Genomic DNA, 27,357 nt, shown 5'->3' with positions numbered 1-27,357 from the left:
ATGGCTGTGAGCATTATGAAGGTCACTGTTTTGACACTAGGGCATTATGTGCTGTGTGTGCATGTTTACGGTGACTTGTGGGGTACCGGGCGAATAGGAAGCACCCCACTAGGTTTTCAAGCGAAAGATATTTGGAATTTACTCCAAAGGAGGAACTTCCAAAGTGTACTAAATTTGGTTGCAGGTTGAAGTATGTTACAGTCACATGCAAAAGTTTAGGACCACCCAGACAGAATGCATTAACCTGAAGAAAAACCAAATTTAAACCAATCAATTATGGTAACTTATCTTTATTTCCAATGCGTAACCTTAGTATCTTGGTCAAACAGCTATTTGACTACATTTCCATGATTTAAAATGTTAACAGTCTAATATTTAGTGTGCCCTGCTTTATTTCTGATTACTTAGACTTTTTGTGTGTGGGTTTTTTCCATGCTACCTTGCAGACAAAATGTCATACAAGACGCAAGACCTGCCTTTGCAAAAACATTCATCACATGGGTTTATAGCACTACACTGATGTTATGCACCACTGTAAAAGCATGTTAAGTGATCATTCAGTAAGACAATGTAATGCAGGCCCAGTGACAGAAATACCAATACAATTCCAGCTGGTCTTAAACTTTGGCAAATAACTGTATATAAGGGATATTTGGTTGACATTGCAACCAGGAAGGGGATTCTGACTCAACTGGGCGCGATTTGAACGCTGCACTCCGCACTCTAATTTTTGCGGTGCACAAGAATAAAGGGACAGCCCCCTCAAGGATAGAAATGTGTGGGTGTACTCACAGTGTGCTTGACCAGCTTCCTGCTGATGTTGTTGGCTTCCTGCAGCCACATGGACAGCTGTAGCAGACTCCGCCTACTCTTGGCCGCCGAGGCTGGACGAGATGACGAAGGCCAGAAATGCCAGGGTGAATGTTGTATATAAAAAGGAGCAATGTCACAGATCTGACAGGTTTGCCAGGCTTATACAAGTTTTGCTTGAATGCCAAAAAATGCACGTCAGCCATAATGCCGTGTGAAGCAAATGTTGAGCAGCGAAAAAATTGATTTAGCTGCTAAGGCACACAGATTCGCTAACCATGTGAAATACTCGTTAACCCTAACCATGTTGAACCCAATAAGGTTATGCAAGATTTCAATGGTCCCCAGGGATCTAGGGTTAAGTACACCATCTGACTAGTATATCTACTCAAGCCATACCATATAACAATGGAAGACTGATAAATATGTGGAGTTGCTCAATCCACATCTTGTCCCGCCTTTCAATTCACCTCAAATTCTGTTTGCCCAAAACATTTTTCTACCACTACTCCAGGCTCGTTTCCCTCTAGCATCATCTTGGATCAAACCCCAAGATAAGATGCCATCTCAGCCATGCCTACCCAGTTCTCCGGCCCCCATCCTCTCGGCCTTCTCTCGCCGCCTCTCCCGGGCCCGCCGCACCCTCTCCGCCTCCGTCTCCGCCTTCTCTCGTTCCCGCTCCAGCTCCAGAAAGATGAGGGACTGGTAGGCCTCCGTCTGGGCCAGGTTCTGCTGGGCGGCCCGCACCTCCATCTCTAACCGACGCCGGCTGCTGGTTACCTGGCTCTCCAATATCTAAAAAACGGTCAAGAAAAAAGGAACTTGGAGTTTAATCGGGGAGGGGAAGGAAAAAGCCAAGAAATTAAAACATTGCCTTCAGACTAATCAAAGTATTGCTAAAAGCAATAATTTAATAAAATAATTTTTCTCAGAGGGTAGTACGACCTACAACAGCAAAAACCAGGAGATCTTTTCGTTTTCAAGCACTTCCCTTGCGCGAACATTTCCAAAAGTCTCCAATCACGAACTTGTGCACAGCTACACCCTAAAAGGTTTTTTATTAATACAAAACATTACTGTTTATGGACAAAAACTGAAGCTCCACTTCCATACTTGGCAATTCTATCATGGTTGTGCACATTCAGTTGAAATTACTCCCAACCGACTCTATGGAAAGTGGCAATCATACAACCGTGTGCAATTTCAAGTTGCAGCCTAGCAATTCAGGCATGGTCTATGTCAAGAACACGGCATACATGTACGCTAATCAATTACACTCAAAGTATTCTCCATCGGCCCTCCTGAGGTCACCTCACAGTGCTAGGACCTTTACAGATTTTCGTAGAGAGGGGGAGGGGATTCTCCCATTCCCCTTTGTTTACCTTGTTTTCCATTTTGAGCTCCTGTATCTGTTTCTCGGTGTTCTGGTGGTCTTGATCAAGGCCTTCCTTTTCTTCGAGCTGCTGCTCCTGGTAGCAAAGAATGAAACATCTAAAGTTTAAAATGCTGTGACAATTATAATAATAATAATAAATATTACCGCTAATGGGTCATTAGGGAGACATTTCCATAAGAATGTGCACAAAGTTTTTCCAAGTTTACTGTCCCATAATTCAATATTCCCTAAATCTGATCTGAACCAAACTTTGTATGTTTTCATTTTAGGCCGTAAACTATCATCTCTCAAAATATGGACAATACAATTCGGCCTCCTTCTGGTAGTTTGAAAATAAGGAGACACTGAAATGTTTCCCTAAAAGCCAATGTCTCCCCAATGCTGAAAAATTTACTGCAAAATGTCTCCCAAATGACCTATTTGCATTTATATTGCACAGAAACCATAGAAACGTTCTAATGCGCATTACAAATATTTAAAAATACACTAAATTAATCAAAAATACAATAAATTAAGAATACACTTAAACCTACATAAAATTATATAAATTAAAAACAATTACAATAACAATGCTTGCCTAAAAATATGGGTCTTCAGTTTACCCAAAATTACGCCCAAAATGATACAGATATTCCACCCAATAAATACTGTCATTACATTTTACGAAGAGAGAACGGCTGTGTCTTACCAACTGCAGGCAGAGCTGTTGTATTTGAGATTCGTACTTCTTTTTTTGCTTGTCAAGTTCCAGCTGGGCAGCTTCCTAGAGGAGAAATCATTTCAAGTTAATTCAGCCAACTGACTTGGTGAGCGCATATCAGTGGGGGAAATTCAGCACTTGTTGAAATAACATTTATAAACCTGACCAAAACCCTTATAAGCTGGTCTGTTCTGCCTAGCAGCTTTGGGTACCAGGGCCCTTTACTGAGAGACTTGCTGATATGTTCTCCCCCGACTGTTCAATGGTTGAGGATCTCACCTGGGCCCGTTTTATCCCTTCGATTTTCTCTTGGTGGTTCCTCAGCCTCTCCTCCTCGATTTCTGCTTCCAACCTGCAAGGCGAGGTCTTATTACTGAGTTATTATATTGATCATAATGTACAATTGTGTGCATTATTGCAACTAATTTGGTTTGTTCATCAACGCTCTGCCGGTCGGTACGACCGAATATTCAATCAAATTTAAGGTCGAATATTCGAATAGTGAATTATTCAAATTGACTCAGCCCTACGATTGAAATCACAAAAAGTAAACAGGCCATAAGCTGACCAAAAAAAATCACACTAGATACTGAATTGGAAGGTGGTGAAGAACACAAGATGGATGGACGAAATTAGCGAGTACTCGAGCACGGTTGGTTGGTACAACAAAGCGAGATGTAAAGAAACGTAGCACAGCCAAGATGAGGAATTCATCCAGTTGGGGATTGATAATGGACGACGGTGAGAAGAACCGGACACTGAAGGAAACAGCGGGATATACTGCAGCAGGAAAAGAAAAGCTAAAAGACAGAAAAATATGACTGGGTTGAAACTAGGAAATACCTGGCACTCTGAGCTGCTACCAGTTCATTTCTGGCAAACTCAAAATCCACATGACCGACCGAGCTATCAGAAACCTTGGACCTGTCGTGGACCTGTCCAGGATGGTTGAACCGGAAGTAGTGATCACCGACCACCAGCCTGTCGCCCTGGGAAATCAAAGAGAAAAGGCACTCAGTTCAAACCTCTCAACAAAAAATTTGTGTATAATTTTTGTAAGTACTCGTCATTATTCACAAATACAGCAAAACGATAAGATTTCATTTAAACCTCTCATTAAAAATCCATGCACCTGTCTTGTAGTTGGTTAATCATATTCACCTATTCACTAATAAGGTCATCTTTTAGGGATCAGCACTTACATGTTTGAGTGGATGTGTTCTGGAGATGAGTTGACCGTTGACAAATGTCTGTGCATCGCCCACAGGTCTCACCGTCAAAGTACCCTCTTTGTTTGTGATCAAACTGGGTAGTAATAATGACAGACTCGTGAAAAGTAACGAGGTGTCACATTTTTAACTTGTACCATTACACCATAGATGTAACTAATCTTTGGAAAATGAACGCAAGTTTCATTGCGGATTTGAGCCTATTCTAGAACGTTCCCTAGATAAAAATTTAGTGAACATCACAAGTTTAAAACACTGGCACAGAAATCAATCCTTGTTTTACATGCGGCGTCGGCATTTCTTGGTATGCTAGCCATGCCTAATATTGACAAACCTCCATCCATCTGCACAATCAAAATCTAACAACATCAGTAGATATCCAACAAAACCATACAAAAATCCTCACAAAATAATTTTAGCTGAATGGCACTCACCAGTGGTCATCGGCCACCAGTGCTCCAGCCAGCTGTATCTGGTGACCGGAATGTTCGTCCGTCTTCCCTAGCCTGGTCTGTCCCTCTCTCAGGACATACAGTAAGACCTCAGATAGCTGGGGGTCCTCATTCAGGTTGACCAGGTTGGGCAGTGTGTTGTCGAACTTGAAGGCTACTCCGGATTTCTGCCGAATGGTGATATTACATTGTACAAGTAACATGAACCAAGCCAACATTGCCATTTGCCGGAGTTACTTTTGAGTGAAAGGCATTCAAATAAATCTCACACAATTTAAATCAACAAGGAAGTGCCTTTGCTTGAAAGTATGTTAAACTGAGTGACACGTGAAAAAATCTTTTCTTAAATAACATGCAATGGAGAAACTGAAAAAGATAAACAGTTGATTGGAATTGTTTCTCTTTTTTCCAGATGCACGTTCCTTTTTTTTTATTTCACACGAGTATGAATTTGAAGAGAGTTGGTTAATGAGGCACAAGACTTAGCTCATTAGAGAGCACTCATCAAACAGATTGGAAGGCATCCATGGCAAATGATTCTTTCTTTAGCTTCTAATCCAACAGGGTACTCCTTTACAAGATGTAGTTTTTATGTCAAGATGTATTCTTTTAGTTTTACGTGATCAAATTTCCAACTTTTGTTTGAGCTGATAGTTGTAAACAACATGTGAAGAGCCCGAGTGAACAACTGAAGTCAAACTACGGAATAAATATTTCCCACTTACATATCCTATTTTAGCAACAAACATGCACTTTTGAAATCATTATGTACAGGCCTTTCATCATCTCCTGGGGTCCACCTACGGACATACAACCACTGCCTAAATGATTACTGACCTCCATCTCTTGGATTTCTCGGATGCGTCTCTTCTCGCTCTCCTCCAGTCGCTCCTTCCAGGATCCCTCCGCCTCCTTCATGTGCCGCTCCGACTGGGCCAGCCTCCTCCTCAGCTCCGTTATCTCGGCCAGGGATTCCTTGATGGCCTCCGTGTGGGTGTCTGTCGCTGCATCTCTCTGGGCATCCTGCCCTGATTGGTGGGGGGCCCCACGAGTTGGGGTGGTGAAGCCCTGGCCTCGCAGCCGCTCAATCTCAGCTCGCAGCTCTGCATCCGGGAAACAGAGTTGACAGCCAATGAATAAATGGAAGAGTCGACAAGTACTTCTTGCGAGATTGCGATTGCATTTACAAAGAGTGCTAAATTTGATGTTATGAAATCCTAATTAATGTGTCGCAGAACTGCAACATATCATGCAATCAGTTCCAACTTAAGTCACAATGCATCACATAACTTCATGATAATGAATGGCGGTCTTTTCTCGAGTGGGACTCAGACCCGTATCTGAAGTTCATGGAGGCAAAGCCTCGATTCCCACTGAGATGTTCCCAGAGACAAGTTGATTTGGTACTTGAAGTGCCCTTTATGAAGGAGAAATTGCCTTGCCCTTTCATGAACAAAGTTCCTGCGTTGCACCTGCCTGCTTATCAAAGCAGATATCTTGCCTCTTGACTGCTGAGCACAATGGAGCCTTGAACAGCCATTTGTAGAACCTTCCCCTTCAAACAAATGTCCAGTACATGTGAAGAAAACAGGAAAATCGTCCTGAACTACTGTAAATTTCTTTTCAATTTTTGTTCCTTCGGGAGAGCAACCCATTAAAACTTAGACCATCTTCAGTCAATAAGTCAGGTCGCCTATGCGCTTGTGTTTCTGCGGTAATGGGTTGCAAATCCAGCCAGGATCCCAACCGTCTGGCTTCAGTACCTCTGATGAGTCGGGCCTTGGGGTCCTCATTGACCTTGGCCAGGTTGATGATGGAGCGGGCCTGCTTGGCATAGCGTAAGGTACTCAGGGTTTCCTCCACATGCAGGCTGGAGGGGCTGATAGTGGCGATCATGGCCGTCTTGGAGTTACCCCCGAGACTCTCCTTCAAGAGCCTGAACAAAAGACACCCTGACATTTTAAGCTTGGTAAAAGGGTAATAGACCGTATTTGTGGTGTCCCCAATTTTAATCGTATTCCTGAACGTGCGGTATAAATTTGAAAGCCGTAATGGGATGGTACCAGGTGATTTTGGAGGTTGGAATGAAATCGTAGAATATAGTCGGGTTCTTTGAATTTAAGGTTCTTAAATAAATGCACTACGTTGGGGAATACGACTGAAATTGGGGACGCCGCTAATATGGTAAATTAGAGGAGGATTGTTATAAAGAGAAACACCACAAAAATGTACGCTTAGTTCAGGGGGATAAGTCTGAGCATGGTATCTTTTGTGCTCTGAAACAAGAAACAAACACGTCTGTTGCCAATACAACCTCTCATGTGGAATTCTGAAAGCTACAGGAATTATGACCTTTTGCCAAGTCATGAAAGTTCACAGAGCTCAGTTCTAAGAACCAAACTATAGATCATTGTATTGGGGTATACGGACTAAAAGTATTCATTTGAAACTACGCAACTTCTTCTCAACTTCACAAAGCAAAGAGAATTGCTACACAAATCCGTCATCTCTAAAACTTAACTAGCTTGCATGAACTTCAATAAAACCCTAAAGGTCCGGCGTACGACAAATAATTCTCAGTTCACTTCGACTATGATCTCTTACCATGTGAGGACGCTATCTCTGTAGGGTATGAAGAACTTCTTCCTTCTGAGCGCAGAGTTCTCGGCGAGATGCGATATGACCTTGCCCAGAGTCAGCAGAGACTTGTTGATGTTGGCTCCCTCCTGTAACAGACCATTCATTTCTAGCTTTACACTTGTGAAAATGTGCAGATTAAAGTGAAGGAAAAAGTAACCCCTTTCAGTGCAGGATGAGTTTGAAACAATCTCGGTGTAAATGGGTGTCAACCTTGAGTCTGTCTCCAGTGGTCTGAGCCGAGATGCATCTCTCGCTTCCGGCCAGGTCGACCAGGTTGATCTTGCTGGTCACGTTGTGGGTGTGTTCGTCCCCCTCAATTATCTCGGCCTGGGCAGAGACATGAGCATTCAAAAGCAGAGCAAATCAGGTGACAAGAAAATTTGAATTTACATCACAGCATTAGCTGTTACCCTAACAAATAAACCTCTGTGCTAAAAATCCATGCAAAATGTAAATCGGCCTTCATAATGACATTCTGAATATTGAATATCCAATTCAGAGGCATATGACTGATAACTCACAAAAAAATTATTCAAATATTTGTAGCTTTGGACAGTGTTCTTCGACTTGTACAAATGGGAAAAAACCCAGAGTGCACATAATAGATTTTCACCGGAATGAGCACAAAATCTGTAGCCTCTTTGCGTACCTTGGTCTTTGTCATGACGATGGTGAAGACTGAGTGGGAGCGGCTGGACTTGTCGTTCATCCCTGTGGCGGCCGTAGCTCGCTGCTTGTTGCCCAGTTCAATCCAGCTGTGGATGTCTCCGTAAGAATTAGCGACGAACCTGATGGAATGCCAAAACAGAAAACCCACATATTGTTCGATAATCAAGAATGTGGTGAATATATCTATCAATGGTATCAACTGGGAAGTTTGTAAGACATTGTTTTGGGTCCGAGATAAATTTTCTGATGCGGGATGAGAAAGGACACTCTTTCTTCAATCAGTTATATTCAAAGGTATTCAGATTCAAAACAAGAGGAAAATTTCACTTCATTTAAGATTTCGGTTGCTTTGCAACCTAAAGGCGGTGTTAACCCTCCTTTGGTTTTACAGCACAAATGTGCACAGATGCCCACAGTCACTGGTGACCATGTAGTTTCTATATGGAACTCAAACGTGCACAGGTTCAGTGTGTACACAGTAGGTTGCCAACACAAAATGACCCAGGGTCTTTTGTGCAGTCCTCTTTTTGTGCACAGTTGTTGGGCAGCACAAAAGTGCAATCTGATATTCCTGTGAGGGACAGTTAGTGCAGTGCACAACACGACACAGCTGTGCTTCTTTGAGGTGTTCACCAAATGACCCAAAGAGTGACTTCAGAATAGGAGGGTTAATGACTACCCCCAACTGTTTTGACACAAAAATTATACCTTCTAGTTCCAAAAGAACAGCTTGAAAAGACAGTTCATGATTGGAAGGTCATAGTGACACCATAATAAAAAGCCTATCCACAAAGAAACCATACACTTTGGAGATTTTAGATTCCAATTGTGATGTTACTACTCACGTTGACAGACCTTCCACATAGGGTCCAAGTACTGGATGTTCCCGGACTTTCAGCTGAAAATGAAATGCTAGACATTGTCACTGCTATATACGTTATTTCAAGGGTGGTACCAATTTTTGTCTTGCTGAAATTAGACAAGGTGGAAAATGTGCAGCATTATGGTGATCATAAAGTGAAGGGATGTGTAATGCTGGTTCCATGACCTTGTCCGCAAACAACCTCTTCCAAACTTTCAGGAGTTTCGGAGACTTGAAATTTGTCTGTGAAGTAACTTCCAACGGATCGGGATTGGAGCTGGGAGATTTTTTTCAATGCCCCAACATGTGACTTACTGTTGCCCGCTTCTTGCCGGCGTCTTTGTCGGTGTCTGTCGAGGCTGCAAGCAAGTCGTGGATCTTCTCATTGTAGATTTCAAAGAAGCTGATCTCAATAGTGTGCTTGGCCTGTGGGTCGCATATGTTGCCAGTGTTAAATTATAATGTTTAAACTGACACCTTGCACACAAACCAAATTATGAACAGGATAAAAATAGTTCTAATTCTGTAGACAAATCCAGCAATGTTTCACTGAAAATTCCAATAGCCCCCTCACAATGACGGAAAGCACCGCATTACGAACGACGCGGAACAGTGGCTACATAACTTTATCACAGTGCTTTCCACTATCGGTACAGGCCACTGCAAATGACCACCGATAGCATAACCATGGTCCCCAGATTTGCCTGCAAACCAGTCCTATGATCAGAATTGGCGGCTACTGCGGCAGAACCAGGCTCGCCTGGAGTCGCTTCCACACATTAGCTGCCCCGTTAACCAACAAGGTGTTGTGTCTTGCCAAAATACATGCATGCCTTCAGGTTACAAAGCCATGCACCACATACGAGGGTGTAATGTCACCACCATGGTGGAATCTACTGGTGGCAGAACAGTGTGATCTTGGGCAAGTGACTTTACTCCTATGTGCCTATCTCCACCCAGGAGTAAATGGGTACCTATGAGGGCAGACATAGTTATGATTAGCCATTTCTTGCGCCGAAATGGCAGCATCGGGCTAGTATACTCCCCAGGGAGCTGCGATGGTTTCGCAGAATGTTCAGATGTTGAGCCCTATGGGCAGGGATAATAATAACGGCGCCTTGGGCACCTTCACGGTGGATATATTTTGAGCTTTATAAATAGCCATGATTATTATCTATTAGGATCCGTCTATATCAGAAGTGACTGGGTCTGGAGATTTCCTTTTTGTTAAAGACTGAACAGAAAACTGCCCACTAACCCTTTGTTCTTGGCCATTTTCGTCGATTCTACGGAAGAGCTCTCTGCAGAATCTTGGGATGATGCCTGTTTCATTATTATAACCCATTATTCTGGTAAAAAATACACAAGAGAAAATCACATTTTAACTGAAAAAAAAATCCATTTCAATCCAAAAGTAGGCATACATATGTGAGTAACATATGAGTGAACAGAAAACTTACGTGTAGGATTTTCCGGAACCAGTTTGCCCATAAGCAAACAGACATGTATTGTAGCCCTCAAATGCATTGTCTAGAAGTGGTCTCCCAAGTCTCTCGTAGACCATTTCCTGACCAGAATATTGACCTTTGACCTTGTCGAATGACCAGAAGCAGAGGTCATAGCAGAAGCTGCTGGTCTGGCCAGGTCTGGTGGTGACAGTGGTTTCATTTCCATCCATGGACACCACACATCTAACGTCCCTCTGCTTTTTCTCTCTGCCAAAAGGAAAAATTTGTCAGAGTCAAGAAATGTCACGACGTTCTGACCAAATTAAAATGAACTGTGAAATGCTAGGCAGTCATTAACCATTTAACTAGTCCACACAATGCTTGAACAATGCAGAGGAATAAACATTTCAAGACCATGCACTTACTTTTCACTGAATGGCCTGACTCTCACAGCAACAGTGACACTGAAGCCATCACCTTCATGCGACCCGATCAGGGGATTGTCCCCCATTCCGGACCATCTTGCCCCACTCTTGACCTTGGGTGTCTCAAACTCCACACGACTGAAGCACTCCGGAGTTCCCAGCGGGGTCCTGGCCTCTGACTTGAACCGCTGTGTCGGGGTGCGGAAGAGATCCCGCTTGGGGGTGTTGAGGCCATTCCCATGGGGTGTCAGGGGTGCGGCTGGGTAGTGGTTTTCTTTGCCTTTGGTCTTGTGCTGGTGTTTGTCTCCTGCCGACGAGAAGCCGCGATCCGTTGATAACTGTTGTAGGTGTGATGATGGACGATTGGCCTTCACAGACATGTCTGAGCAGAACTGGTTCTGTTGGTGTTGCAGATAGCAGATAGTGAATGAAGAAATAACAACAAACCGAAGTGGACCAAAAAAACTATTATAAACCAGTCAACCTGTTTTGGGGGTTATAAAGTTGGCACTGCATTGCACTTTATTAAATAACATGCTAAATTGCACAATCGAGCCTAGCTTGACATGCTTGAGTAACTCTAGCCCTAACATGCCAGTGACTAAACGCTCATGACGTCAGGAAAGTTTTGTTTCAAACTTTCACAAAATCATGAGCAATTAGGGGTGGCATGGCGCTATGATGGCTGGAGTTACTCAAGTTACAACCATGTGAGTGTGTCGTGGTAGCCCAACCACGGCATGCTAAGCCAAAATGCACAACAAACAACTGATGTGAAGTTAGTTCCTCATCCAACATTCAATATTGAACAAGTAACCGTTTGACATTCACAGTGCACACCCTTAAAATGATGGAGTGCAAAAGGGACCAAAAAAAAAAACTGCGCCACTGTGCACATCTATTCACATGCACCTTATTTACATTGTACATGCCATTTAACAATGATGTATACACACAACTCTCTCCCACATAGGGCATAGGGTTTTTCAGGGTCAACCAAGCCTTGAAATGTAGAAGCTGGGTTTTTTACGTCAATATAATTATTAAAGGAAAAATGTTTATTTTATACACTTGTTTTCATTCAAACTATTTCACTCAATCAAAATAATATACATCAAGCCCACGCCTTGTTCCCTGCCTCCATTTCAACCAGGTCAACAGAGTTTTCCATGGTCAAAATGGGTCTGATTAAAGTCTTGTCGGTGTGGTTCTTCGCTTGCAAATGAGAGAGGAGAGTGAATGCATCACATCACACTTTCCTCAATTAAAAAAAAACCCCAAAACCCTATGCACTGCCTGGAGATTATACTTTAATCTGATCTCATTGTTCTCCTTAATCAGCAACGACTCCTAGCAACCCAGGGCATGGGGTATTTCCCGGTCAAACAAGCCCTGAAGTGTAGAAGACAGGTTTCTGTACACTTTAGCGACCCGGCCGCCTCCATTTCAACCAGGGCAACGCAGTTTTCCATTCAAAATGACTTTGACTAAAGTCATGTCGGTGGAGTTCTTTACTTGCAAACCAGAATAGGAAAGTGAATGCATCAAACCACACTTTTCTCCAATCGAAATCAAATACCCGAACCCCATGCCCCGCCTGGAGATTACACTGAATCTGATGTCATTGTTTTCAATCAGGGACGACTCCCTGCAACCCGGGGCATGGGGTTTCTCGGGGTCAACCAAGCCCTGAAATGTAGATGGCACAGGTTTTTTTTTTGTCCCTTTTACACTCCATCATTTCTAGGGATCTGCATCCTGAGTGATTGCTGAATGTCAAACCCATGGTCAAACGGTTAGTTGTTCAGCGTCGAATATCAGTTAGGCCTACTTGTTTAACACTGATGAATGTCGAACGTCAAACAAGGAATAAGTAACTAACTTCACACCGGCCAACTACGGTGGAACAAAAACACCTACAATGGCCTAACAAATATGAAATTAGAGTACATCTCGGAATAGAATTCTTCAGTTGGGTAAAAAGTGCCTACCCCCGAGATATTTGTTACGCCCCAATGATAGCATCAGTCCCCACTATAGTTGGGCCCATCCTAACTAGCGTGCTATGGGGCAGCGCAGACATCCGGGATTCTCGCAAAATGACAGGTACTGCGCCGGTGAAAACAGCGACCTTGGCAACGTACGCATGCACCAGCCAGTCCGAGGATCGGGTTATACAATCTTTTCTTTGATCTGTACGTACGCGCGCGCTTGTTGCAGTTGTTTTCACTGGCCGCGGTGTGGTTACTAACCGTATTTTTGTGAAACTCCCAGATATCCGCGCTGCCCCATAGTTTGGCTGGCCAACAACAGGACAGAGGTCCAGTGTGCCTAACATGTTCAAAAATCATATAGTTTACAATGTCATGTCATAGATGAAGTGCCATATTTTAGATGACTGTGTCAAGGGCGAGATTCGTAAACCTGGATAAGGTTGAGAAATTTTCTATAGAAATTGGTCAACAATAGTTGGGCCAGCCCAACTGCAGCACTACAGTTGGGACTGTACAGTTGGGACAGACGCTACAGTTGGGGCATAACATATTCAACAAGTTCTGTACAAAACTTAGAACTACAACTGTACCACTACAAGTGCCAAGAAAGTCTAGCAAAGTAGCACGTCTACGATCATGATGGCATATATCTACTTTCTGTATTTTAATCTGCATATAATGTAGAATATGTACACAGTTGACGAGGTCAAGGACAACTGGTTGCCCATGGTCAGACGGTTAACACAAGCGCAGCAAGCAGACAACTCTGACAAGTACAAGTGTCAACTGTTGAACTGAGCTTAAGTTAACATTAGTGGTTACTCGGGTTAGCATGGTTAGGTAGGCCTAGGAGTAGGATGTAGGAAGGCAAAGTAAGCATGGTTGGTAAGATAAGACTAAGCATGGCACATGCATCAGGGGACTAAGTACATGAAGTAAGACCTGAAGATTAAGAGACTTACACGATGCAGATCGATGATGTAGGCCTAGGTCGGCATTTCCTTTTCAACTCCCCTTTCGTTGAATTCTACAACTACCAATCGGCACAGAAATATGGACACAATTTTACCTCTGCTCAAATTTTCATCAGAAATTATACCCAAGATCACATCACTTCTGTGAAGTTTACAACTGAATTTACCTAATAGTCAACTAGGCCTACAACTCACAAGTTGTACAACTCGCTCATGATCGTTGGTAAAATTTACATGCTCCGCTCTAACGTGAATTCTTGAACGTGATTGGTCAATGGTCAATTTTTAGAGCGCCCTCTTGTGTACCTTCTGACACTTCCAAGATGGCAGCGCCCATTGCATTTTCTCGAGCAAAGAAAACGCACTTGGAAAATCAAGATCTGAGCAAGAAAGGAAGCTTGGATGAAGAAATCGTCGGTTTGATTAATTACATAAATGACACAGAATACCTCTGCACGACGAGTTCCTGTTCCGGTCGCGTTATAATCGTTTGTGAGGTAAAGGTTTAACTTGTGATGCAGTCGTCATTGCCAAAAATGGTCGTAGCAGCTAGTCATAGCACTGTTGGCATGATTGGGGCGGCAGACGAGAAGGGCGGGTAGGCGAGGGAAGCCTGGAATAATTTGCTGACCAGTTTTGATCATACTGTGCTTGGAAGTCAAGTTGTAACTTTCAATTTACAAACAAGTGCATTTTAACCTAATTTTGGATGTCCCTTGTCTGCTTGTGTAAATATTTTATTTTGTTTTACTTCATGTGCTTTCTCCAGGATGATGGCGAGGTTATCAAAAAGAAAGGTTGCCATTGGCTGTATGTTTCACATAAGATGACAGATCTTGATTCTGTTGTAAGTCCTATTTCTCTCAATTTTTAAATATTTTTCTCAGTGTACTGGAAATATTTCAAGTATGTTTCTTTGCACACAGGACAAAGAAAAACTATAAATCTGCCATTTAAAGTCCTGGAAAACTTGTGATTGAAAATTTTTGAAATTTGAAGCTAGTAAATTTTTTATAAATGTTTTTAATTGTAAATTTTTTTGATTGTTGTTTGTATGTTTATTAAAACCTTTTTTGCCTACTTTGACAGGAAAATTCACTGAAAGATCTCAAAGGCAGGGCTGTCTTTAAGTTTGAGCCTTTCATACTCCATGTCCAATGTCGCACACTAGAAGATGCTAAACTTGTGGTAAGTATCAAAGAAGTTCAGAACAAGTGTATTATATCTCAAAATGAGGAAATCAAGACCACGCTGAATTTGCTCAAAAAGGTTCCAAGTTCCCACTTTGTCCACCTTGATTTACACAGCATGGATCTTTTTCAGTACGGTACCCCTAACAATCCCGCATCCTCCAATTTAAGTACGATTTTACATACATCCTGGGGGTTAGGATTAAAACAAAATGGTCGAAACAACTGAATGATGGAGAATACTGCTAATTACTGTGCTTTTCTCTCAACAGCACATGGTGGCAGTGGAGTCTGGATTCAGGAACTCTGGTATCACGATCGGTAGAACTGGCAAGGTCATGGTGGTATGCTACATACTGGTTTGTGATCTTTCACCATCTGCCATAGTCTGGGGATCATACCCTTATACCTGTGGGGTACTTTTGCCGCATATTCCGTGATTCTCAGGGTCTCATTTTTCCCTTATCTTTATTGCAGGCAGTGAGAAGCACCCATGGCTTGGAGGTACCTCTGTCCGACGGGGCTCAGTTACTTGTCTCTTCCCAGTATCTCGCCTTCTTGGTAGAACAGGCTAATTCCAAACTTTGGGAGAATTCCAAACGGATTGAAAGGTTCATTAGTTTTTATATGGCCATTATTTATTAAAACATGCCTTTGCATTTTCTGTTGATCATATTTATTGTTCAGTTTTTACAGGTGGCCGTTTATGTTACTGATTTCTGGATTAAAATGCCTCACATCAGCCAACATAACTGTGATACAGATATATTTAATGTTAGCTTTTCAATTCAAATGCAGATGAAGTGTTTTTTATACAGTCTATTTACACTTTTGCTGTTTGTAGGTTTTACACCAGTTTGGTGAAGCGACTGGAAAACTACAAACCTGGCTCTTTGCCTGGTGCACATGACAATTTATGCAAGAAGTGCTGCAAAGCATATGCAAAGAGGGAGGTGCATAAGTCGGCACAGGACACCAGTGCAATGGATACCAGCTCAGTTGAACCAATGAAATTTGAGCACAGACATTTCAAGAACAGCAGAAGGAGGGACTTGATGAGTGAGCTTCAACTAGGTGTACAGATGCAGAGTAGGGAACCAGTTTCATCAGTGTTAAGAACTGGGCCCGGAGTCTGGCAAATAGATCATGCGGACACCAGTGAAAGGACCACTGCAGTTCATGAATGCGAGAAACTGGTAACACCTGAAATGGGCACTGGTGATGATGTTATATTCCAACCTGATTTGTTCACGTGACATGCACAGCCTCTGCGCAGCAGTATTCGGCCGTCAAATTAAAACTGAACCCCAGATCAAAACGTAATCCCATAGAGATGGAGGAATTCTCCTTGAGAAGAAAAAGCAAACTGTCCATGGAAACATTTCAAAGTCATCCAGGCACTGACCAGGAGCAGTCAAAGGGCTAGACAGCTACAAATCTGATTTGATCTCTACTTTGCCAAGGGGAAACTTTTACATTTAACTGCGAGCGACTCGAGTGACAAAAGTAACATCAATGACCTGCTCTTGCAAATACAAAGATTTCAGTTCGTAATGTTCTAATTAATTACCCAAGTACACAAATTCGTAATACACAGGAATTTCAATGAGTTATCCAAATTGAAGAGAAATTGACAGAAGGGAAACAAAAGCACACTTGTTAAGTATTTAAAAAGTTCCAACATAACTTTATAAAAATGTGACCTTACAAAATTGGGAGAACAAAGTCTGACATGAAAAGGTATTTCCAAGATCTTTCATCTAAGAAAATATAATTTATAAGTTATTCTTTGAACTGTGAAACATGGACAAGCACAAAGGTAACAACCTGTAACTAAAATATAAACTTTCTTTTTCTAAGTTAACTGCATTCCTGTTCAAAAACCTAAATACTTAAGTACCAAGGCATCCTACGTGTACATGGAGGCACAAATGATGGAAAAGTATTGCTAGAAAATTGAGTCATTTTATAATACTTTGTCGTGAACGTTTTAAAATTGCATTTATGATATGGTTTCACTGTGTGTGGGGGGTCACTTTTCAGGTATTTGATGCTTAGAACCGGTAACCGCTGAGCCAGCACACAACCTTGTGAAGATGAAGAAATTTTAATTCATGTAAACATGGAAAAAATAAATATATTTGAGTTAATAAATATTTCATATCTAATAGGTTCTTTTGCATGAGTGACAGATGGTTTGAATGATTACGCTCAAAGCGTGAAGTTCAATGATGAGAATTTTATTTATAAAATAATCTTGTTATTATTGTTTATCAGGTATGAACTTCTGATTCCAAATTTGAATTCTTTAATGCTTCTGATGAAACCCTCTTTAACTCCATATCTGTATCCTGTTTTCCAAAACTTGAGTCAGCCATCGAATCTGGTCTATCCTCCGCTGTATGCACTAAAGCACCATCCCCTGTGGGGGAGGTTGATGAACTCTGCCCCTGTGACGAGGGCAAATCTGTTCCAGCAGTCACATTGGTCAGCACAGTTGATGACCTCTGAGTTTGGGCAGAACCAGTGAGTGAGTCCTTAGTCTCCTTTCCAGGAGTTGGGCTTGTCTGTTGTGCACTAGAATCCTTGATTAACTCGGGTGATGTGATTTCAAATATTTTCTCTGTTGATGGGCTTTCACCTGAGGATGAGACTGATGATGTCCTCTTAGGAGCCTCGGTTGTGCTCCCTGTGGACGATGATGACAGGTGACGCTGTGACTCTGCCTTCTTGGCTGCCTCGACTGCCTCCAGCTCGGCCTCAAATGCTGCCAAGCTGTCCGCTTCCAGCTTCTCCACCAGCTCCTCTAGCTTCTTCGCCTTGCGCAGCTCATTCTCCCGGATGATGGTGCAGAGGTGCTCCGTCAGGGCTTCCTTGTGCTCGGACGCTTTGTGGAGGTTGATCTTGGCCGTCACAAACTCGGCCTCCGCCTTCTTGTACCTCTTCCTATGGAAGGTCGAAGCCAACACAGTAGGGGGAGTAAATTTAAGAATACAGTCAGTCTCTAAAAACACGAAAAAAGGTCTTCTGTGATGTATTGGTTCTGGATATTGAAGTGGCTAAATGTGTCTAGCCAGTAATCTGAGCCGGAGCCAATCTGATTGGTGTTTTATTGAATGGCTTGACAGACATGCTGCCTATATTAACTGACTTAACCCTCCTTTGGTTTTACAGCACAAATATGCACGAGTGGCCACAGTCACTGGTGTGCATGTGTTTTCTACATGTAACACAAACACGCACAGGTTCAGTGTGTACACAGTAGGTTGCCAACACAAAATGACCCAGGGTCTTTTGTGCAGTCCTCTTCACTGCATTTGGTTTACTGCACAATGATGCACATGAAACAGTGAAGCACAGTTGTTGGGCAACACAAAAGTGCAATCTGATATTCCTGTGAGGGACTGTTGGTGCAGTGCACAACACGACACAGCTGTGCTTCTTTGAGGTGTTTACCAAGTGACCCCAAGAGTGACTTCAGCATAGGAGGGTTAATAGATGGCTACAACCTGCCCACAAGGAACTGTGCCACACCTAACCACCTCCACACTGGCGTTGGATGCTTCAAGGCCGGCAGGCAATGCAGGCAGCCTCCCCGACACCACTAGCTATGACTGTGGCGATGTGCAAACGGCCAACTGCCTTGTCAAAGACTGGCCCATCCGCAGGCTGGATGGCGGCTGGAATGGCTACCAGCACCTAACAACACAGGCCAAGGGCACTGCGGGATGCCGCATTCTTGTCACTGGATGGACCAACCCAGACCACAAGCAAGGAAAACAATCTCGATAGGTAGTGTGTGGCATGCTCAAACCAGTGGGTTTTCCCAGAGGCACATCCAATATGCCCACTCTCCACTGCCAAGTGGCTTCGAAAATATCCAGGCAAGTATCCTACCAAGTGGCATGACTGGTATTTTGTCAAGTGGCATCTTAAGCCTGTTCTGTGTCCCGCTCAGTGTTCTGACAAGTAATTTGTCGAGCGGTCTGGCCCCTTGTTCAGCCAAGTGGCCTGGCCAATTTCAAAGCAGGTACCGCCGAGAAAAATGCATTTGGGCCAACATAGGAGACAGAGTGATAAAAAGTAAACACTATACCGTCTAATCTGCCTTTCGCTTCTTGTGATCTGAAATGTGCTTGTGGCAGACGTGGCTGTACTTACTGTGCTTCAGCGTAGTGCCGGCTTGCTTCCTCAATCTTGTCTCGGAGGATGTTGACATCGGTGGTCAGGAACTGCTCGATTTTACTCAGCTCCTTTTGGATGAAGGCCAGCCTCTTAACCTCCGCCTGTGTCTTCTTCTTCCTGTCAGAACCAAACAAAGTCAGCTTTGACGTCCAACAGTCAATGAATGGATGCTAATAATGTACAGCAAGGTTGCAACTACTGCCATGGAAACTGGGCTGTGGGTGAATGACTTGGCTACGGCTTTTAGCATTAACAGCTATGGAAGCCCCTGGCTAGTAGCTAGAGCCACTTCCCACGGTCAGATGTCATAGTAAGCCGTAGTCCAGTCATTTTTTCCATTTTGGATTAATCTTCTGGCCTAACCTGTCCGCTATTGCCATTGCCAGTAGGTTCTTCTTTCTCTGGTTCTCATCCTCAATTTCTTTCTGTCGTTGCTGGAATTCCTCCAGCTTGGACAACTCTCGACTGCAATGAAAAGTAAAACAAAAAATAATAACTGGCTCACAGCATGGACGACTGAGAGCTTTAGAAAATTGACAGAAAATGATAAGATCGAGTTTCATTTTCTGAAACTTCTGCAAAACAAAAAAAGTACCTCAATCCTTCCTTTTCATCTAGTTCTTTCCCTATATGTGCTTCACTCTTTTGGGCTGTTCTATAAACTGTCCTCTCCCTTGCTATTCCATCAGCTGCTATCCCTCCTTCTGGCTTACTCAGGTCCTTGCTCAATTCAGGTTTCTTTTGGTCTCCAGATGTGTCGGAAGGTTTATCAACGGGTACATGTGAGGTTGGTTGGTTGCTCTGAGCAGGTGCTTTTGTTCTATCTGATTTGTGACTGGACGGTGCCCCAACGGGGCCGGGCATCTCCGCTGGACCTGATCTCTGATTGGTCCGTTGCCTTTGTTGCTGTGGCACCTGTTTTGGTTTGGACAACATCTGGTTCTGACTGAGCGGAAGGGGTTCTGATCCGGCAGAGCGGCTTTGGGTAGATGGGGGCGTCCTCCCTCTCTGAGGTGGAAGTCTTGTTGATGGGGGTCTGTTGCCTTGACTGTGGCTTTCGGTGGACTTCCTTCCTGGATGACTTCTAGAGTGGGACTCTGCAAACAGGAAGAATTGTAAATTTCTAAATAAAAGGACTTCAAAGTAATATAAAATTTACTATCTACGTGTACAATCTTGTGTACTGTGTGTACTGTAATAGGTGCATTTGTTAATATTTACCTGGATCAGAGCCTGACTTTAGTTGTCTTAATTGCTCATCTGTAAATCCTGTCCACTCCATGCCTGGCTCAAGCTGTCAAAGATCATGAAATAGTAACAAATCAAAACAGAAACAAATGCTGTGGCTACAGTTAGGGTACGTTAGACTGGTTGCTGTCTACTTCTTTGGCACCAATCTGGAATATTCGAAACAGGAACCAGACGAATGAATTTTCCGCTATATTTTCCTCTTGATAAACTCATCCCGACTTGCTGGGGGCGTGAATCTACCAAAACTAGGAAAGGATATCATCTATGAAAAGTAAGCATGGGATGTGATTGAACATGTGGAGAAATAAAGAAAATGAAAGAAAGAAAACTTGGGCTTGATCCCAAGTTCAATTCATTTGAATGAGGACTATCACCTAATCACAGCACCACGATAGCTTGGTCGAGTTGGTAGAAGATAGACAGAAAAGGAGGCCACATAAAACAACTTACGTCGTGTTCATATTACACTCACGACGCAAAGTATAGTCTCTACACTTTCTGAGCATAATCAGATAATATGTATGTGACGCAAGTCGTTCTGTGTGGCCTCCTATTCCCTCTTTTTTGGTAGAATCCAAACCCTGCTGACCTCACACATACCATAACGAAGATTAGCTTTCCTTATTAGACCTATTATACAAAGCTATAAAATAATTATAGAATTTGGAAGCTGCCATGGTTGCGCATGTCATAGCATATTCAGAGCATCGACAGTCATGGCAGTGCTGCATGTGCACCAGCATGGCTACCAAAAAGCAGAAAGATCAGGACATAACAACACTGACAGTCATAACAATATTGACATGCATGACAATTTGACAATCACCCTGACAATTGCATGTATGATGTAGGCCGCCTAGGCCTAGTTGTTGTCATTATAAAAGGGTCTGTTACTACAATGACTACATGATGTAGGCCCCTACTAGGCCCTTGGGCCTGTTTTATTTTTCTGACGTTTCTCTTCACTAATCACATTTACATTTAAAGTCCCTTCACGTTCTTCTTCTCCAAAGTGATGCGCCAACTTCACATAGGCCTACTTGAACTCGGGCACATTGACATTGAAATGAGAAGCAATTATCAGCTTACAGTTTTAGAGGTAGGAGGAAAACCCCAGAGAAATGGTTAAACCCACGAAATCAGGTAGGCCTACTAAAGTACTGAGTAGGGACTGAAAACCCAATGGCACATGATGTGGATTGGAACCATTGGCAATGGTTCCAAATAGGCCTAATCCATGGAGGTGTTTCCTACTCCATCCGTAATCCAATCCACATGTGGACCTAGCCAGGAAAGGAAACAAACCCGGACCACAGAGGTGGAAGGGGAGGAAAGAACACTAGTACACTACGCCAACCTGACTCCCACTTCAATTTTGACGTAGGCAAGGTCTAATGTTAAACCATAGACCCGAAGGAGAAATCGGTTTAAAAGTTAAGCGTAAACTTAACTCACCACCGCCGCAGCAGCCAATGCCACGTTCACTGAAACTTTTGAGATGTAACGTGCGCCCTCAACAGCTATCTAGCTCTCAAGAGACCTAGGCCGTTTTCCAATACTCAACTTCGGCTCCGTCTGAGGTTCACCTGTTTTTTAACTAGCTGACTTTGAAGCTGTAAGCGCAGTAATTAGTCTAAAAGTGCCACAGAACATCGAATAAGATGCAAGAAAACCAGAAATTACAGTAATCTAATTTAATTTAAACGTTTCAGGCCCGCAATCGGGGATTGGTTTGGGAACAAAGCCACCAACGGGGTCCAAGTCGAGTATTGGAAAAGGGCCATGGGTCTTTTTCTCTAAACTGGTTACCTGCGGCAACAATACACTATCGTATACATACACTGGTTCGCGCACTTGGCTGCAGACGATCACGATCCACGATAGGTGTGTGTGGGAAATTCGCAAGTCTGGAAGTTGGTATTCTGGCTCGTTTTTACATGTATTTATGCGTATGTTCATTGTTTAAGAGATGCTAAATGTGATGTTAACTGCTAATCATGCATTGGAAATGGTTGGAAATTTTGATTGCTTGTTTCATAAACGATGGATCATTATGGTGTAATCCGCGGGCACGTTATGCCCAAAAGCAAAACAGTACTAAGTATACTGTTTCAAAACAGTGCAGGATTACCTTCAAAAAATGGAAGTCGAAAAATGATGGCAATTCCCAGCAGCAGGTCCTTTGTTCCGAGTCTTTGTCTAAAACCAGGCACCCTGGCTCTGCATATAAAACGGTGCCCGAAACTGGCCACCCCCGTTGGAAGTGGTTAAAATCAAAATGACCTTATCTTCCCAGTTTCAAGCTGAATTAGGTCATGTCTCCCTCTGCAGATAATGGCCGAGAGTGGGACACCGGAAGACGATTTGAGCGTGCCCCGTGCGGCGCTCAACAAGATGATCAAGGAGCTGCTGCCCTCGGTCCGCGTCTCCAATGACTCGCGGGAGTTGATTCTAAACTGCTGCACGGAATTCATCCACCTTGTGTCATCCGAGGCCAACGAGATATGCAACAAGAGCTTCAAGAAGACCATCTCCCCAGAACACATTTTAGCAGGTGAAAGAAAACAGTATTGTATCTCTGACAGTTTTCTTACCACGTTTGTTTTCCCCGACTTAGAGCAAATTATTTCAGCAAATTTCACAACAGTGACTGTACTGTTTATAAACATATGTTTGTGAAGGGAAAAATACTGGAAATGACACTTTCTTACAGGAAAGTGGCAGGCTGGCTCAGCTCAGTTGGGATAGACTGGATTCTAGTGCGTATGTGTGTGATGCTTGTACAATCTTTTTTATCTCGACAGCCTTAGATAGCCTTGGATTTGGCGCCTACCTTGAAGACTGCAAGTCGGTCTTGGAAGAGTGCAAGACAGTTGCCGCCAAAAAGAGGCGGGCCAGCAACAGGCTGGAGAACCTAGGGATACCGGTGGAGGAGTTGCTACGGCAACAGGAAGAACTGTTTGCCAAGGTGAAGATTTCATCTTAGCACTGTCTCCAGAGAAACCGATTTATGGTTCAGTGCGAATTCAGTCTCAAGTTAATCACAAGTCAATAAAAAAGTCTGGTCACATGTATGTGGCCATGAACAATGACAAAAGAATGCCTTTGGTACATTTCATTAGCATAGGTTTGGACCAGACTTGATAATGGATACCAGTCATGATTGATACATTAAAGACTAGTGATAGTTTGGCCTCCAACAATGAGAATCTAGCATTCCCCTGTTCAAAGTTACAAGATTGGAAGGACTGAGATTTTAATCTTTTAAATTTTTTGGTTTGGTCCACAACCACTCGCCGGGTCATTATCTGGTTTTAAATCAAAATGTAAGAAACTTCAGGCTTTCCAAATTTCTAACCGGATCACACAATGAATCTGGAGGCCTTTTTTTTTCAGGAATTTTGTTTTAGTTTCCATTCAAAAGAGCAAAGTCAGGCTGCATCTGAATCTGTTGTCTAGAGCTATGTCTAGGCCTTCACTCCAGTGGAAATACACATAGACGCACAGACAATAGACCTAGCCATAGCACTGGAAGCCCGTTTCGGGCACGGCCTGAGCTCTTTGTGTTTCTGTATCCCTCGGTTCGGCATCCTGATGAAACAGGACAATATGTCGAGGAAAAATAGCGAGGGTTCCTACTGCTTTTACACAATGGAAGATTTCTTGTTCTCTAAAGTGGCTCTTGTGACCACGTGTGACTCCGTTAGGTTGAGTCACATTGTATACAACGGTAATTCCAGAAATTAGGGGTCCATTTTTTTGTGTCCCTGTCACGTCTGACATATGATTTTGTAAGTTCAGAACACATTTTCTAATTTCCAAGAGTGATGAATTTATGCAAGTTACCTGCCAAACAAATACTAATTGTTTGAAATCAGTTCCGGCGATATTTTCAGGTCAAATAACAAAGGTCAGACGTAACAGGGACACAAAAATGTCACACCTTTGGGACTTCTAATTTCTGGAATTACCCATGAAAATGTAGAGAATTCAGACAAATAATTCCCAGTTTGCTTGTGTCTGTCTTTGTTGTTGAGGCGAGGGAGGAGCAGGCAGTGATTGAGCAAGAGGAGTGGGTTCAGCTGCAGGCTGCCCAGGCAGCACAGCAGCAACAACTGCTGCAGCAACAGCAGCTACAGGGCACCAGCCAAGCACAACAGCTGGTGTCAACTAACCACAGCCAGCAGGGCGCAACGTAAAGGCCCGGTCTTTGGGACCCGGTGAAATGGACACTATGGAGAATAGAATAGAATGGAGAATATTTTTTAAGCAATGATCGTGCCTCTTGGTTTGGAGTTCTGGGTTCAAAGTTCAGCCATCATCCAAATTCTCTTGAGGTGTTGTCGTAAGACCCGACTCAGTCTCCTGACAGACGGCAGTTTGAGAATTCTAGTTTTACTCTGAGAAAACTAAGAAAAGGTTACTGCTTCGCTTAACTGTGGGGAAATGAATGCTGAACAACGGTCCCGTAGGCTATCAGGACCCTTCTTCAGAAAAACATTTGGAGATTTGATGATGATTTGATGATGAGATTTGAGGATGTTGTGGACATCTTTTATTTGTACATGGTTAGATCTCCATGCATCTGCAATCTTACTTGAAATATCTTCCAGAGTTTTAAAATGGTGAACAATCTTAATTGTTATAAGTTTACCTTCCTTCCTTTCCTCTCCCTCAAAAGGCCTCTTGTCAATCAGGAAGACACCATGAGATAATGTCTTTCATAGAAGTGTAATTCTGGTTACTGCCCAATCTTGGAAGCAGTGTAATAAACCTTTGGTTAATTGAAGGAACAAGACTTCACTTGACTTTTGCTTTGTATATGTACTGAAGGTTACGATTGGTCCATTTCCAAACTCGGGTTTTCTCCCCGGATGTAGCTTCTGGCTCAAACAGTGTACTTTTTAACCTCGGCATTTGCCACAGGAATATCCAGGTATGCTGATTGGAGCCCCAAAAGAAATTTCCATTCGGTGAATGATAAAGAAATTATTCTGGGGCTTAAGTTGAAGTCATATCTAGAGTACAAATGTGAGGTTTGAGAAATTGCCTAAGGGGACGTTGAATTTGTTCACAAGTTACTAGAAACTGGTTAACTCATTAATGTATTAATGGAGTAGCCTTGTGGAAAATCATGCAGGTCATTAGATTTTTTTAATTACTTTATAGTGAAATATGCCACCTGAAATGATCGAGTTTGTATATTAATTGTAATCATTGGATGTATGTGACATTAAATACTTGATTTGTACCACACTCATTCTGACCTTTTTAAAACTGATGTTTCTCTGAAAGTTACTTTTAATTTTCTGGTCTTTTCTTAGCTTTTTTGGTCTAAAGCTACAAGTTAAGACTTAAGTGTGTTCATATTAGATTCACCAAAAACGAAAATGGAATCAAACTTGATTACATAAAATTACGCATCCACGAGCACATTCATTTTTGTTTTGTTTTGTTTCAGATAGGTAAAATGTTCACGGCCGAGACAGCAGCACTGAAGAAAGAATTGTTTCGATGTTTTGTCCGTAATCTTTACACTGATACTGTCATCAAAACAGGAAAAAATACATGTTAAATTCCCCCCCCCCCCAAAAAAAAAGAGAAGGAAATTCGTTACACTACAAACGCATCCACCTGCGCTGATCAATGAGTGGCACACAGATCGCCGAATGTTCGTGGGTGCAGTGTCCCAATTCAAGGAAAATTCTCCGCCAGGCCGAGGCGCAGAAAAAGTACCCCCCAGAGATTGTTTCGAAAAGAGGGGTCTGTTTGGGCCAGGAAATAGTGGAATTGTGTCAGTATGGCCCAGGATCATCTCTGTAGATTCAGGGGCACCCATCTGGGGGCAAAGCAGACAAAAATGGGATTGAAAATTAGTCAGAAGAGCCCCAGGAAGGTGAGGGATGTCATTTGAAAAATGGCCGCTGGGAGGGCTTGGCAACATTCACTTTTTGGGGGGTGAGTTTGTTGTGGGCGGATAATTAAAAAATTCATTGGTTAACCTACTAAAAATTGAAAATCAAATGAAATCTGAAGGACCAAACAACACATTGATTTTTGTTTGAGAGGCCTCAGGGACTTCAGTTGCCTGCCATGGGGCTCCAAACTTGGTTGATTTTACACTATTTTCAATGGAGCTTGAATTAGTTCAGTGCACCCTCGTGTGCAAAGAGCCTCCTGGATTTGACACTAGTGCAGTCAATTGGTGGCGCTCTTCTACTTGCACGTGTTCTTGGTACGAAATTCGGGCTGGATTTTCGGCTGGACGCTATTTTTACGGCTGCAAGTAATCGTTCACGTAACCGGAAAGAAATTCTACGGAGGCCGATCACAGCATAGCAGCAAGAGCCCACAAACGTCCACAAACAAAATACAGAAAAAAATCAATGTTTAAATAAATCCTTCGTCGTTTAGAATGTATCTTACCTATGAAACAACGTGAACAAATGCGAATCGGGTTTTTTATTTCACCAGCAGGAAACACAGACCGGAACAAAACACTAAGCCTTCTTGCACAATGAAAGAGGGCGCTAGTACAGACAATAATTTAATGTCAGTGGCCCCAAAATAACGCCTTCGCGCGGGACCAAATACTTAAACAAAGTGTTTACTGTCAATTTCTCTTCTATTAAGGAATTTCGTGGCACGTAAACTCGGTGGTGTGTAAAGAATAAGCATGGAATTTATAAGCAAAGATTTTAAAAAGTGCTGGAATCTATTTAGAAAGTATGGGACAAGAAAACGTGAAAATAAAAATCGCTCTATTAAGTTAGCAAATATGCAAAGGTATCAATTCTCAAAACGGCGACTAACAACTTCTTCCATGATAATTTCTGAAAAAGAAATGTGATGTAGGTTTTCAGCCGAATGATTCGGCCCATAGGCTGTCTCATCGCCTAATTAATTACAGAAGTCAACGCACCCGGTAAGGAACAAAAACGGGAAAAATCGGATTCTGGGCTTATGTCCGTTTTCAAACGATTTTGTACAATCCTAGATTTCAAAAAAGTTTGCTTTTCTCTAAGGAAGGGGAACCACTTTCCTTTCTCGAAAGGAATGTCCAAGTTTAGCACTCGGGAAATCAATTGGGCTGGGACAGCCTGTGGGCCAAATTGGTCGGGGCGCTAATTAA

At 42.8% G+C, this 27,357-nt stretch overlaps 4 protein-coding genes across 10 annotated transcripts in view; 2 read left to right on the top strand and 2 right to left on the bottom strand.

Moving 5' to 3' along the window:
- The window catches only part of kif14 (kinesin family member 14), a 44,792-nt gene extending 30,939 nt beyond the window's left edge, over positions 1–13,853 (bottom strand). For 3 of the 4 annotated variants that reach the window (XM_087143345.1, XM_022228618.2, XM_022228619.2), the window contains exons 1-19: positions 13,588–13,852; positions 10,632–11,029; positions 10,219–10,473; positions 10,017–10,107; positions 9,074–9,184; positions 8,742–8,794; positions 7,877–8,015; positions 7,438–7,554; positions 7,192–7,313; positions 6,351–6,523; positions 5,425–5,690; positions 4,570–4,754; positions 4,109–4,211; positions 3,750–3,895; positions 3,186–3,258; positions 2,895–2,969; positions 2,193–2,279; positions 1,392–1,605; positions 793–884 (exon numbers count right to left, since the gene is read on the bottom strand). In XM_087143345.1, the coding sequence (XP_086999471.1) occupies positions 793–884; positions 1,392–1,605; positions 2,193–2,279; positions 2,895–2,969; positions 3,186–3,258; positions 3,750–3,895; positions 4,109–4,211; positions 4,570–4,754; positions 5,425–5,690; positions 6,351–6,523; positions 7,192–7,313; positions 7,438–7,554; positions 7,877–8,015; positions 8,742–8,794; positions 9,074–9,184; positions 10,017–10,107; positions 10,219–10,473; positions 10,632–11,011 (2,682 nt within the window). In that variant the 5' untranslated portion in view covers positions 11,012–11,029; positions 13,588–13,852. Of the gene's footprint in view, positions 1–792; positions 885–1,391; positions 1,606–2,192; positions 2,280–2,894; positions 2,970–3,185; positions 3,259–3,749; positions 3,896–4,108; positions 4,212–4,569; positions 4,755–5,424; positions 5,691–6,350; positions 6,524–7,191; positions 7,314–7,437; positions 7,555–7,876; positions 8,016–8,741; positions 8,795–9,073; positions 9,185–10,016; positions 10,108–10,218; positions 10,474–10,631; positions 11,030–13,587 lie in introns of all 4 variants that reach the window. The other variant, XM_087143346.1, reaches the window with a different exon arrangement.
- A 66-nt stretch (positions 13,854–13,919) lies between these two features.
- On the top strand, positions 13,920–16,959 carry tyw3 (tRNA-yW synthesizing protein 3 homolog). 2 transcript variants are annotated; one of them, XM_022228654.2, is made up of 6 exons: positions 13,920–14,096; positions 14,369–14,446; positions 14,689–14,787; positions 15,062–15,133; positions 15,267–15,400; positions 15,634–16,959. In XM_022228654.2, the coding sequence occupies exons 1-6, from the start codon at positions 13,923–13,925 to the stop codon at positions 16,043–16,045; spliced, it is 969 nt and encodes a 322-aa protein (XP_022084346.2). In that variant the 5' UTR covers positions 13,920–13,922; the 3' UTR covers positions 16,046–16,959. The 2 variants fall into 2 exon arrangements, with proteins under 2 accessions (XP_022084346.2, XP_022084345.2); XM_022228653.2 differs by having other exon boundaries at positions 15,062–15,148.
- On the bottom strand, positions 16,612–21,823 carry LOC110975832 (RAB6-interacting golgin-like). The gene is made up of 6 exons (XM_087143404.1): positions 21,681–21,823; positions 20,196–20,268; positions 19,570–20,071; positions 19,338–19,439; positions 18,951–19,091; positions 16,612–17,735 (listed from the first exon to the last, which is right to left on the bottom strand). The coding sequence occupies exons 2-6, from the start codon at positions 20,254–20,256 to the stop codon at positions 17,063–17,065; spliced, it is 1,479 nt and encodes a 492-aa protein (XP_086999530.1). The 5' UTR covers positions 20,257–20,268; positions 21,681–21,823; the 3' UTR covers positions 16,612–17,062.
- Positions 21,824–21,971: 148 nt separating this feature from the next.
- On the top strand, positions 21,972–25,485 carry dr1 (down-regulator of transcription 1). 3 transcript variants are annotated; one of them, XM_022228664.2, is made up of 4 exons: positions 21,972–22,109; positions 22,557–22,779; positions 23,030–23,193; positions 24,263–25,485. In XM_022228664.2, exons 2-4 carry the CDS (start codon positions 22,560–22,562, stop codon positions 24,422–24,424), a joined length of 546 nt encoding a protein of 181 aa, XP_022084356.2. In that variant the 5' UTR covers positions 21,972–22,109; positions 22,557–22,559; the 3' UTR covers positions 24,425–25,485. The 3 variants fall into 3 exon arrangements, with proteins under 3 accessions (XP_022084356.2, XP_022084355.2, XP_022084353.2); XM_022228663.2 differs by having other exon boundaries at positions 22,093–22,164; XM_022228661.2 differs by lacking the exon at positions 21,972–22,109 and adding an exon at positions 22,150–22,174.
- Positions 25,486–27,357: the final 1,872 nt, after the last annotated feature.

This window comes from Acanthaster planci, linkage group LG11 (genome assembly GCF_054643075.1).
Source record: "Acanthaster planci isolate LZ-2023a linkage group LG11, COTS_SCS, whole genome shotgun sequence".
Taxonomy (NCBI): Eukaryota; Metazoa; Echinodermata; class Asteroidea; order Valvatida; family Acanthasteridae; genus Acanthaster; species Acanthaster planci.
This window is presented reverse-complemented; position numbering and strand designations above follow the sequence as displayed.

What these genes read in the sequence shown, in the direction of transcription:
- tyw3 (XM_022228653.2), top strand. Translation starts at nt 13,923, where the DNA reads ATGGCAGCGCCCATTGCATTTTCTCGAGCAAAGAAAACGCACTTGGAA. An exon ending in TGACAGATCTTGATTCTGTT is followed by an intron (nt 14,447 to 14,688) that starts GTAAGTCCTATT and finishes CTACTTTGACAG; the next exon opens with GAAAATTCACTGAAAGATCT. An exon ending in TGGTGGTATGCTACATACTG is followed by an intron (nt 15,149 to 15,266) that starts GTTTGTGATCTT and finishes TCTTTATTGCAG; the next exon opens with GCAGTGAGAAGCACCCATGG.
- LOC110975832 (XM_087143404.1), bottom strand. Translation starts at nt 20,256, where the DNA reads ATGGAGTGGACAGGATTTACAGATGAGCAATTAAGACAACTAAAGTCA. An exon ending in AAAGTCAGGCTCTGATCCAG is followed by an intron (nt 20,072 to 20,195) that starts GTAAATATTAAC and finishes TCCTGTTTGCAG; the next exon opens with AGTCCCACTCTAGAAGTCAT. An exon ending in GCAATGGCAATAGCGGACAG is followed by an intron (nt 19,092 to 19,337) that starts GTTAGGCCAGAA and finishes TGGTTCTGACAG; the next exon opens with GAAGAAGAAGACACAGGCGG.
- dr1 (XM_022228661.2), top strand. An exon ending in CCCAGAACACATTTTAGCAG is followed by an intron (nt 22,780 to 23,029) that starts GTGAAAGAAAAC and finishes TTATCTCGACAG; the next exon opens with CCTTAGATAGCCTTGGATTT. An exon ending in AGGAAGAACTGTTTGCCAAG is followed by an intron (nt 23,194 to 24,262) that starts GTGAAGATTTCA and finishes TTTGTTGTTGAG; the next exon opens with GCGAGGGAGGAGCAGGCAGT.